Here is a 13165-nt window from a genome sequence, read left to right as displayed (position 1 = left end):
CATTATTCACTGGTGAGCTTCAGTAAAAGTGCAGAAGTTTGATTTCAAACATTGCAATTGTTTGTGTGCCATGTCTCATGTGCTTAACTTGTATAGGATGTGCACTGCAGCTTTGGGAGGCTCAGAGATGTGGGGTTGATGGGTTGATGACCCTAATGTACCTATTTGACATACAGCCCCTCAAGTGTTTGCTTGTGGATTGAGAAGCTTTCCCTTCATATACACTTGCTTGAAAGCAGTTAACCTTTGTCATTTCAGTTGATTGGTTGTTCATGCACAAATGGTTAAAGCTTTAAACATACAGATTAATGCTGGCCCGGCTTTGTGTTTGGACTAACTGAAGATTGATTGATTCATTACACTTGATAAATACAGAATGAAAAGCAGCCACCTCTGATATGACCTTATTTTGAAACTGCCTGCTGCAAGGAGCAACACTTTTTCCTATGCCACTATGGATGATTGCTTTTCTGTGTGATTACTGATTTGTTTTATGCTTCAGTCTCTAATACGTACCCTGACTTATCATCTCAGCATGCATACTATCTCAACTCATGCGAATACACATCAATATAGCTTATTTTGATAAGAAAAAATGCATAAGATTATCATAAAAGGTGCAAGAGGAACGTTATGCAAGAGTAATCTTAACAGTAATGTTATACTTGTACATGTTATAACTACAGGTTATAATTGTGCTGAATATCTCACTGGCATATCTTTTACGCTGGAATCATACTTCGTTTCTGGTGCCAGGAAGGTGCCATTTTTAGTGCAGAACCGATGGCAAAAGTGTTGAATACAAATCACAAAGCAATGCTGCCACTTTGGTCTCGCACCGGTATCACAGTGTATTCTTTAAGTATAAACCCAGCTGATATAATACACTCTGCTGCCATATGCACACATTTCTATATCAAAGAAGCGCCTTACGATGTCTTATCAAAGTAAGTCAGGAGGGAGTTACTGAGGTACTTATTGAACAGTAACAAATTGAAGGCATAATGCTTTCAATATGATAATTATCAATGTGAAACACCATCGATTTTATCCCATGGTAGCAAATACAAAAACACTTGAATTTATATAATGCCCATCATGTAGCATCTCGGAGTGCTGATCCAGAGTGGGGAGGAGGGAGAAAGAAGAGTTAGAGATGTTGACCAAAATAAAGTACGTGAGTACTTCATGCTGTAGCATGTTGTTACTTTTAAGCCCTGACTGCTTGAGTCCACCAGACATGACGAGGAGATGGGAGATGTCAGTTGTGCCAATTAACTCTGGCCTAAAGGAGTAAAAGCAACACTGCAAGTTTCACACAAATCCCCATTCCTCATTTATGCTCATTCAAGAGTTCCTTTATTGTGAATTGTTGCTTGTAAAACCTACCATATAGCTGCTCATGATTCACGTACAACAGACAGTTCTGACTTTCCGTTCAGGATGTTGATTTACCAGTTTAAAGAGGTGAATAACTTTACATAGTAATCCTTGCATTTGGTGTAGCGACTGTTCATATTGGGAGGATGCCTCAAAACGCTGCCCAGGATTTACTGGGAACTGTAGTGATTGTGTATTTGAATTGTATAACTTTGCCCTGGAACTATGGAAACTATTCTGTGCCAAAATTGCTTTCTATTCGACCAAACCTAATCGTAGAAGCATCTAAAGTTTGCATCACAGAAGGAGTCCATTCATCCCACTGTGTCTCTGTTTGCTCTAACTACCCCACTGGAGCTAAATACTCTTATCCCAATCATCTGGTCTTCCCCAAATACTTTTCAATGATATTTTTCCTCAAATGAAAATGAGCAGTGTGGAGATCTGTATCAGCCAATTATTCATAGAAGTCATAATGTAAAGGCTCTAAGAAACTGATGTTATCTTTTTATATTAAATATAAACTTTATGTTAACCACTGTTATTTTTGCTAAATTGCCCTGCTGGTGTCCTCTAAATAAAGCCGACTCACAGTTTATGAATGAATAAAATGAAATGGATATTTTTAATATTTTATTGTTCCAAGAGACATGCAGGAAATTGTTTCATCCAAAGGATTTGCAGGTAAAACGCCCTGAAAATGTATTTTTAATGTATCGCACAAAATGGGATAAAGTATTAAAACAGAGATACCTCCCAAGGAGAAATAATCCCAGATGAGTTTGCCAGTGGAGGGATGTAAAAATAAACATAATCTGTCATTTTTGTAGAAGGCAAAGCAAAAGATAGGGCAGCAATCCTCCCTCTGCAATGGATGATTCAGGATTGTTATCAGTCATGCTCAAGAGTAGTATTTGCATACAGATTTAAAATGTTTTGAGTTGGAAAGAAAGAGTGATTGCTAAAAAGGGAGCAAGAGAGAAGGAAATAAATGATAGGGCTGAGAAGTCAAGAGACTTAAATGAGGACCACTGTCTGCACCACCAGTTTGATTAATGGTGGCCCAGCTCAGGGCTCCGAACATTAGTTATCCTTAAATAAATCTATCAAATTACAAAAATAATAAACAACAATTATATTCACCCGTGTGTGATGCCCCGGAGAGCGCAGACTACTTAATTTGCAGTGATAAATAGAACATTGCACCATTGATAGGGCATTATGGGAGTTCTTTCAACTCATGCAATAGAACATTGTAAGTGCTTTGCACCTTTGGGGTCTTAAGATTTATGGCCTAGATCTTGCTCAATCATGAAGGAATTCCCCTAATGCACAATTGTCACTGTTTTAATGCTGATGGGGAAGGTACCGCTGATAATTTTTCTTTGAAATTGTGTTTCACTAACAATGATGGGCACCTAAGGTTATTACGGCAAAGTATTATGCACTGCACAGTAGGCAGACCAGTGGAGTGTTTTGATACATGTTTTTATTAGACTGGTAGAATTTTCACATTGATTCTGAGTTTAAAACGGATACATATTTCGGAAAACAATTTAAAGAAAATAAAAGTTTAGCCTTGGTGTGAGGAACAAATATGGGGATGACTTTGCCTCGTTGTTGAAGCTGCCTTTCACAGCATCAATTCCTGCAGGGTGTTGATAGCAGTATTATGTTCTTTCGAGGAAGGACACGAGGGTTACTGAAAAGGTACCACAATACTGCACATTAACTGTACCCCTGAATTCAGCTGGTAATTATCCGTAGATGGTGCTTGTTATTATCTCTGCAAATGCATTTTATTGACACAGGTCCTTTTATGTAGCTGTAATTTGAAGACTATGTGAGGAGGAAACTTTTAAACAATGCTCATCAACAGCAAAAACCTAACAATAATTAGATAATTATTTGGGGAGGACAAGTTTGCAGGGCTATCGGGAGAGGGCAGGGGAGTGGGATTGAATTGGATAGCTCTTTTCAAAGAGCTGGCACCGACACGATGGGCCGAATGGCCTCCTTCTGCCTGTATAATTCTATGATTCTAGGATTCTATGAACAGCAAAAACCTTTATTGAGAGTGAATAAAAATCTTCTTAAAAACACACAGTAGCAAACATGGAAAATCACATAAAGACAGAAAGGGAATGAGAGAGAGAGATGTGCAGTCTTATAAATTTTGAATGTAAAGATGTTGGAATTTTGTAGTAAGTTAGCAGACAAGTTGATCCTCATTAATAAACTTTGTACATTGGACTCCTGAATATACTCAAAATGTTTCTATGAGGAACTCTATGAGTTCATGGTACAACCATAGAAATTTACAGCACAGAAGAAGATCATTCAGCCCATCGTGTAGAGTAACTTGCTGGTGAACTGTGGAACAGGAGGTTTCATTGGCCCTAATGACCTTATATATCTCTTTAGGGAAGCGAGGGAAAGCAAGCAAGCAATAATTCAGAATGACATAAGTGTGAGTGCCTGCCTGTTGAACAAGTCACCATGGGAATAGTTTTCATTTTCAGTTGCTTGCTATTGACCTCTCTTGTTTATACCACAAGTATAAAATAAGGAATGACACAGCAATTCGTTTTCCTCCAGTGTTATTAGTCTGGGACAATGTAAACACAGGAGCTCCACTACCCTCCTCCATCCCCCATGTCTCTAGGCGATGTGTCTTTCACATCCCTCCAGCTGATTGTGTCCATCATCTAGAAACTGTTAAATTCAAGTGATGCATAAGCTATAACTTTGACTAATATTTTGACGGCTCCACTTTGACTCCACAAGTGGCTTCTCCTCCAGCCCCCGCACCATCACGCGTGGTGTTCCTCAGGGTTCTGTTCTCGGTCCTCTCCTCTTCAATCTGTGCATGCTCCCTCTTGGTGACATCATCCGCACGCATGCTTCCACATGTCCACGGATGACACCCAACTCTATCTATGTGCCTTCACCCTCGACCCCAGAATCACTGATAGCTGACAAACTGCCTGTCAGGCATCAAATCCTGGATGAGAGCCACCGTTGAATGTCATCAAGATTGAGGCTCCCCTGATTGTCTTACTCCAGCACCTCAGCACCTCAGTAAATAATTATCACATTGGGGGATACAAATTTCTGTAAATGTTTATTAAAAAAAATTGACTTCTTCACATTTTGTGGTTAGAATCTTGATAGACTCAATTGATGACTGTTATTAAAAATAATAATGTTTTGCATTTCATATAATGCCTATAATGTTGAGAACAACCCATAATGTTTCACAAAGAATTTGTAAGTGTAGTGATGATGTATTTGTAGGCAGCCAATTTGCACTCACTGATGTTCCACAAATAGCCAGCAACTGAATCATCAATTTTAACCCTATAAATGTTGACAAGACACTGGGAGAAACTCCCTGCTATCTTTGAACAGTGCCATGAGATCTTTAAATCAACCTGATCAGGCAAGCATGACCTTCTTTCCACTTCCCATCTGAAGGATGGCACCTCTGGCAATGCAGCACTCCTCAAGCACGGCATTGGAGTGGCAGCCAGGTAATGTCTGCAAGTTCTGGCAACCTTTGCAATGTCCTCATCAAACAGGGTCATGTACCATAGAAATAACTGAAATAAATAGGGAAGCTCCATGTGTAACAAATGCATCAGTGTAGAGTGTGCTCCGAGGTTGATTTTGGGAATGAAAAAGAACAGTTGGACGTGGTTGTTTACTTCATGACAAAACTATTGAAATTATCCCTAAAAAATTTTATTTTGCATTTTAGCTAATATCCCGCCTTGTATCAAATCTTCTATCTTCTAATAAAAGGATAATGTCTGCTTACGCTTCAAGAAAGATCTCAATAACCGATTGATGTAGAGACATGATTTATACCTCATTGGAAAGGTCTTGCATCTGGGAGTGACATGGGCATAATTATTTTTCGGGTATCTCCTATCGTTCATAAGTTATTCTCAGTTTTGTGTTATTCGCTGCAGTTACACCTGGTGACCACAGAGACAAAGTGGCTCTGTGGCATCCTGTGTCATAGAGCATGTATGTATGTACGCATGCACTGCAGTTACACCTGGTGGCTGCATCAGCTGACTGTGGCATTTTGGCATCCTGCGTCATAGAGCATGTATGTATGTACGCATGCACTGCAGTTACGCCTGGTGGTTGCATCGGCTGACTGTGGCATTGTGGCATCCTGCGCATAGAGCATGTATGTACGCATGCACTGCAGTTACACCTGGTGGCTGCATCGGCTGACTGTGGCATTGTGGCATCCTGCGTCATAGAGCATGTACGTAGCCAAGCAAAGTAAAGAACGCAGACAAAGCTAACCCGCAGCAACAACAAAAGAAATTACATTGCCAAGTCCTCCCATTTATTCCTCCCAAAAGAAAGTCCTTCCACAGGAGTCCTCCCAGATGAGCATAGATAAAGATGAAATGTCTGTCTGTGTGTCGGTCTGTGTGTCAATCTACATTCCATATTGGATCCGTTGGTTGCTAGCATAGCTGCAATAGGTACAGTTCGTATTATATAAAATTGTACATATTAATAAACCTTGCATCTGGTATAATGCCTTTCACATTGTCTTTCATGTCGGGAGAACATCTGAAAGCCACTTCACAGGATTTACAGTGAAGTGCATTGTCTGTGTATTGTTAGATTAACATAGCTGTCCAACTGTGCATAACAATGTCCCAAAAACAGCATGAAACGAATTACCATGTTTTTTTTATTTGGGGATTGTTGGCCAGACACGGTGAGAAACTTCCTTTTCTTTCCATAAACCATTGGGAGAAACAACAGCAAAAATTTTCATTTATATTGCACCCTTCACACAGGGTGGCATCTCAGAGCACTGTATAGTGGTTGGGTTAGATGCAGAGCAACAGGAAGAGGAAAGCGGAGTTACCATGTGTGCAGTCAGCATAAATTTAAAGGGAACTGCCTGAATGCCTGACCAGTTCTGATGAAGGGTCGTGGACCCGAAACCTTGACTCACTTTCCTTTCTCAATAGATGCTGCCTGACCTGCTGAGCGTTCCCAGCGACTTCTGTTTTTGTTACCTGACTATTATGTTAGAGTAGTTTGAGGAACCAACTGAGCTATCTAGGAGATATAATTTACCTGGATTTTCAGTTGAAATTCTCTAAAGCCTCACAAGGGTTTTAAGGAAGGTTAAAGTTCATACAATTCATTGAAAATCAGCAAGCTGTTTTGACAACTGAATTGACACCACAAGGCATGGGGTGACAATAATTTGAAAATACATCATCAGAGGCGGGAACTACTGGAATTCCATGGGGATCTGTTCTGGATTGCTGCGATTTTTAGTATTTAAAAGGGATTTGGAATAGAGGATGTTTCGTCAAATATCATTTGTTGATACCATGATATGCGGTCGGTAGTCAAGAGTTTTAAAAAGAGTTGGACCAATTAAATAGATGGGCGAAAGAATGGCAAATGGAGTTTAATGTAAATGAATAATAATAATAATAATCCTCGCATTTGATATAGCGCTTTTCACGTCGGGAGGACGTCCCAAAGCGCTTCACAGAACACACTGTAAAGAGAATTGATTGTATATTTGTGGGCGAACGTGGCAGCCAATTGCGCACAGCAATGTCCCACAAACAGTCGTAGGTTGAAAATGGCCAATTTATTATTGTTTTTGGTTTTGGAGGGATTATTATTAGGCGTGTGGAGTAAGGAAACTTGCCCAAGGTTTCGCCCTGCCTGGAATTGAACTCAGGTCTCTCACTTGCAAAGCGAGTGCTCTAACCACTGAGCTACAGGACTCCACAGTTTCTCTATGCAGGGTAATGCATAGAGAAACAGAACGAACAAAGTGTCCATTAGCACCGATGGAGAAAAAGAAGGAGCCATGGTTTAATTGAACNAAAAAATACAAAATGTCTTCTGGAAAGGAGGGGAAACATTTGTGACGAACAGCCTGAAAGCAAAACGTCTGCTCTAATCAAACTTCCGTATTGAGAACATGGCTTACGTTTTGTTAGAGGTAATTTCTCATCCCCAAAAAACCTGGAAACTGCAACAAAGGTTCAGAAAGCAAAATGCCAGCTGGAAATTCAGTTTTTGCCAGTTTTCAGTGCTTTGTGAGTTTTATTCAGCAAATTTGGTATTGAATTTGGTAGCATATTATTCATTTTTAGGTACAAAACAGAAGACAGCCACATTGGGCTTGCTCTCTACATCTCTTCTTAAATCCTTTCACTCTCACCCTCTCTTCGTTTCAAACTACATCTGAAAATGTCTTTGATTGTGCCTTTAGCAATCTCCTTCTCCCCCACCACCTACCACCCACCCACCTTCCTACTCTACTCTATAAAGCACTTTGAGACTTTTTACTATATGAAAGGCACACATAAGTACAATTATTTTGCTTTCACCATTTTTGAATCTCTCGCTCTGATCTCACTCTCTCTGCTTCAGGCACAACCAATGAATGATTTTCAAAGCATAGGCACAACAATCAATGGTGCCCAGACACTCAAGATTATTGTCTATTGCCACATCTAAAAACATTGTTATTTAATCTAAAGATTTTTCAACCTATTTCATAGTTAGTAAAACAATTTTTAAATCTAAAAGTATCTTTTTTTTGCTGTTTTGCTAAATGCAGCTTTAATCTGGCACACCATTCCTCTGGATGTCATGCACTTAACTACTCTCTCACACATTCCTGCACATGAACATGAACATTTTGCTTAAATCTTAATTCTGACTCTTCCAGCAATAGAGTAACTTGAGAATTCTGCTACTTTGAGACAATGGAGGACACAGCATTCAATGATTCATTTCCTCAGTGAGATATATAATAATCCTTACATTTAGTATAGTGCCTTATCAAGTTGTTAAGACATCTCAAAGCGCATCACAGAATATATTGTAAAGTGGATTGACTGTCTATTTCATGAATGAAATGCGGCTGCCAATTGCACAAAGCAGTGTCCCACAAACATTCGTGGATTTAGTGAACAAATTATATATTTTTAAAGGGGTTGTTACAGTGGAATAAGGGATTACAGCAGCCTTATTGAAAGAGGCACCCAAGGAAAGGCAGCACAAGTGGTACTATCACTCGTCATGTGAAAAGAGAATATCCATGGGAGATCACTGCACAGGTAATGGGGGAGCTATTGAAAATGAGGAAAAGACTGTTGATGTGGCAGGAGGCTGTGTGAAAATAAATTACAAGCCCACTGTTTTGCAACAAATTTCACTTTTTTCTGAAAGTGTACAGGAAGTTGAAAATACTGGCCACAGTGTGCTAATTGGATAACAACAGAGAATTAAACTAAAGCATTTCAGACTTTGGATGACCAACTGAACTGCTGTCAATTATTTAGATACCTGGCAACATCTTAATGATGCATACCTCCATTATGTAGCACTCTGTAGTGGAGTGATGATGTTGTAAGGAAGATTTTGCATAACTGTAGGCAGCAGCTCTGCAACATGCTCATAAACTTCAAAATAACAATGTATTGCACCGATTTATTTCCTCAGTTACATTTCAGCATGAGAGCCTTCAAAAGCATCTTTGTCAGAAGCTCCTTTCTTCTCTACCCTCATGTGAATGTAATGGTGCCCTGACACACGTTTGACTATGTCTGCGAATCACCTTTCAGGAGATTCTTTTTAGTTGAAAGACCCACATTTTCTTATTATCACTATGATTCTGTTCGGCTGGTGTTTCTTGAGCAAAGTAAAAATTCTTATATTCAGCTGGTGTTTCTTGAGCAAAGTAAAAATTCCCTTTTTTTTATTTTTTAAGTCAATTGAACTGGTGGAAACGGCACTTGAATTAACCTGGTGGAGTCCAAACTATATTCATTTTCTAATCGATTTAAATGTGAATGTAAATTGCAGAGTACAAATCACCATTTGTAGCCTCCATTTAATTGTGATTTCTTCCAATTTTCAGTAAGTGTCGGTAATAGGAGTGGGAGTGGTTGTATTAACCTTACCCTGAATTTGTAAAACACAGCTAGATGTACTCTTCAAATTGGCAAATAGTGCATATCCATTTCAAAACCTGGGGCAGGGTTTTGCAATAACTTTGAGGTTTGTTATTAAATTGAATGTTCATTAAATATCAATCAAGTATGAAAGATCCATTTTTTCAATGATTTTTGGAGATATTTTAACAATAATCTTTATGGGAATGTTTTGATTGTTAGTTATTAATATTCTGTATGGGGCACAGGCTGAGTAAAATAGAAGGGTGATTCACACCCTACATTGATGGTGCTAATGTTTATTCATTATAATTCCCTTGTAATTCTTATGATATGTTTTGTCCTGAAGAAGTGTAGCATCTTGTAAAATGGGATTGTGACAAGTTTTGAAATGGACGGAGGAATTTTAACAGGATTCTATATGAATGTTTTTTTTGGTTAGTTGTTTGTCTGACACCTATGGAATCCCATCCCCATGCTTAAATATCCAAACCAGACTGAGAGTTCTAAGTGCACAGGTCCCCACAGGGAAATGTCCCTGCAATTCCTGCAATTGGGAGTGAAAATTGTGATCTGTGTTAACAGAATCATAGTGATAATAATCTCTTAAAGAGATACCAGAAGTTTCCATTCCACTGCAATTTTCTCTGCTTCCCTCTCTCTTCCTGATTCATAATTTCTGTGGACCTGTGTTCCAATGTGACTAGCAGTTCTCTGGAACGTCACCTCAGTAGCCTCCTTCATGGGGGACTCACTAAAATATAGATTGCGTGACATAGGCTGTATTAAACCCATCAAAGGGAATTTATACTTTTCTCAAGAAACACCAGCTGAATATAACTTTCATTTAAAGAATAATTTCCTTGACTGCTCTGCAGAGTCAATTTGTACTTTCACACTACATTGTGTTCACACTGTGCGTCCTGATAACCAGCTGCCCCATTGTGCTGACTGGTGAAATAGCTCAGTGGGTCTTCAAACCTGCCCCGAACCTCTTCACTGAATCCATTTCCTCAACGTGGTCACTTCTAACTACTGTCTCCCATCTATGTCTCATGGAATAACCGTCAACAAATGACATTCAATTTATTTGCCACAACAAATCAGAAGAACCCAGGAAAGGATTATACTACTGGCGTCAAAGTTGCATGCGGGAAAAACATCAAAGTTGTGTGTTTTTCTAACTTTATTAATGGGCCGGCTGTTCAATCGACCCTTTAATAATTATTGATAAAAACAGTTCTTTCAAAGTTACTGAGGTATTTTGTGGTCAGCCCGTGAGCTTTGACAAGGCCTTGAGAGAGTGAGCATGGTGTTATTTACACCCATCACATTTCTACTGATGAGTGCAACTTTACATCTCTCCATACACCACCTCTGCCAGTATGCCTCTAGCACGGTTCATGTTATCATCTATACTGTGAAACTGGTGATAAAATCAAAATGATTTGCTGTCAAGGTATCAGACTGGTTGAGTTGGCAGCATTCTCGCCTCTGAGTCAGAAGGTTGTAGGTTCAAACCCCACATCAGGACTTTAAACGAATATAGTCTAGGCTGACAGTGTGGTGCTAGTAAAAGCACTGCATTATTAGAGGTGTTGTCCTTCAATTGAGATTTTAAAACCCAGGTCATGTCTGGCTGTTCAGGTGGAGCTTAAAGATCTCATGGGACTATTCGAAAAGAGAAGGGAGTTTTTCTTGGGTTCCTGGCCAACAATTACCCAAATAAAATTGGTCATTTACTTCATGGCTGTTTGTGGGACGTTGTTATAATAATAATCCTTGCATTTGATATAGCGCTTTTCACGTCTTCTAGACATCTCAAAGTGCTTCACAGAATATACTGTAAAGTGAATTGACTGTATATTTGTGGGCGAAATGTGGCAGCCAAGTTGCGCACAGCAGTATCCCACAAACAGTTGTAGATTGAAGTGACCAATTTATTATTTTTTTTTCTTGAGGGATTATTATTAGGCTTGTGGAGTAAGGAAACTTACCCAAGATTTCACCCTGCCGGGAACTGAACCCAGGTCTCTTGCTTGAGAGGTGAGCGCTCTAACCACTGAGCTACAAGCAATTTGCACAGGCACTGTGGTAAATGGTAAATCTCGTGAAGTGCTTTGAGGTGTCCTGACGATGCAATAAGGCATAAAATCAAATGCAACATAAAATAAAAATATGTAGTTTCAGCAAATCAATATGAGATTCATTGTTGCTTGTTTCAGGTTTACGTGGTGATTCAGTCTGTGTCAGTGAAGTGGTCATTACCATTCTAGCTGACTGACAAGGCTTTGTGCCTTAGTCTTCCACCTTCGTCAGATTGTATGTGTGTTCATTCTTGCCAGACATTCTGCTGCCAACATGGGGAAGCTGCCAATGCTTTGTGACTATGACTCTCAGGGAAATAAAACACTTATGGAAATAACTGTGCTGACAAGACAAATGAATGTGTCACACATGACAATGTGCTAGATGGTCTGCAAACCAGAATTTGCATAATACAGATTTGTGTATTCACCATAACAATAATTCTCCTCATTATCTAGCTTTTAGCCAACGTTTAGAGGTGGCTGCGAAGAGGAATGACATTATAATAACAATTAGTTATATTTGCACAACTTGTCGTGCTTGCCTTTGAGAATCTTGTCTATAGCTGCCGGTATCTTACACAGCACAATGAGACAGGAATTACCTTTTGTTTTTGCTTTCATTCTGCAGCAAACTGAAAAAGTCCATCTTTGATCCCAATAAATTGAAGGTACTGACAGGCGAATGGTTCAATGAAGCAAAATCTAAGCGCTATGGAGAATTTAGCAGCGGCATCGAAATCATAAAGAATTCCTTTAACTGGAAAAAGAAGACATCTGGTAACTTTTTGTTCTTCAAAAATGTCTGGTTGAGCATCCCTTAAAGAGCTGGCAATATGGTTTAACTTGTGGCATTTTGTAATGGGATTCCTTAACAAGGAATCTGCTATGTCCAAATGGTTCCTCCTATGGAAACTGCAACATCACAATCCATAGGAACACAGAACTCATGCAGTCAATTTATGGAGCAAAGTCCCTGGGGATTGGCAGGAATTCTAACAGGATTCAGTATTATGTTTTTTCTGGGATTTAGCTGGGTGTCCAACACATACAGAAACCTGTCACCAGCTTTATTATTATTATCCAAACCAGACTGAGAGTTCTAGGTACATATGCCACCTACACATGGGCATTTCTCTGTAATTCCTTGAAGAAATAACATAAATTACATCCCATTCTGGTCAATTTGAGCACATTTTTAATCTAATTCTATTGCATCCAAAGGACCCAAGAATCTTATTAAAGAGCTTGGGTGTTGTCCATTCATTTCCAGATCAATTAATGTTGGAAATAATGAATTACTGGTCAAATAACATTTTAAATGCTATCACTTACACTTACACTGACAGTACTTGGATGTACATAAATGGACAATAGGTCAACTGAAATGGACTAGTGCTCGGTAAGGGGAAGGAAGATTAATGCACAATAGGAAATAAGTTCAAGCAGCATATTTTCTTAGGTTAATTGTCTCCACTGGCTGTTAATCTTTGTTGATAGAATAGGAGGTTTAGAGGAAATATTTTACACAGAGGGTTGTTGAATGTGGATCACTTTACCACAATTGTCTCTTAAATCTGAGCTCATAAGAACATTTAAAAGGGAAATGGATAAGTACTTAAAATAAGGAAAATAATGTTAAAGGTTATGGAAAAGGCATAGGGTTGGAAATAGGAAGGCTATCGTCCCGCTGGAGCTATTTGCATACAGTTGCTCTCTTTCTGT

General features: G+C 39.1%; 1 protein-coding gene across 2 annotated transcripts in view; it reads left to right on the top strand.

Moving 5' to 3' along the window:
* Positions 1–13165, top strand: part of LOC103182596 (synaptotagmin-like protein 1) — a 135732-nt gene that overhangs the window by 45898 nt on the left and 76669 nt on the right. For both annotated transcript variants that reach the window (XM_007899663.2, XM_007899662.2), the window contains exon 3: positions 12072–12220. In XM_007899663.2, coding sequence (XP_007897854.2) covers positions 12072–12220 — 149 coding nt within the window. The remainder of the gene's footprint in view (positions 1–12071; positions 12221–13165) is intronic.

Source organism: Callorhinchus milii, unplaced genomic scaffold (genome assembly GCF_018977255.1).
Source record: "Callorhinchus milii isolate IMCB2004 unplaced genomic scaffold, IMCB_Cmil_1.0 Scaffold3, whole genome shotgun sequence".
Classification (NCBI taxonomy): Eukaryota; Metazoa; Chordata; class Chondrichthyes; order Chimaeriformes; family Callorhinchidae; genus Callorhinchus; species Callorhinchus milii.
This window is presented reverse-complemented; position numbering and strand designations above follow the sequence as displayed.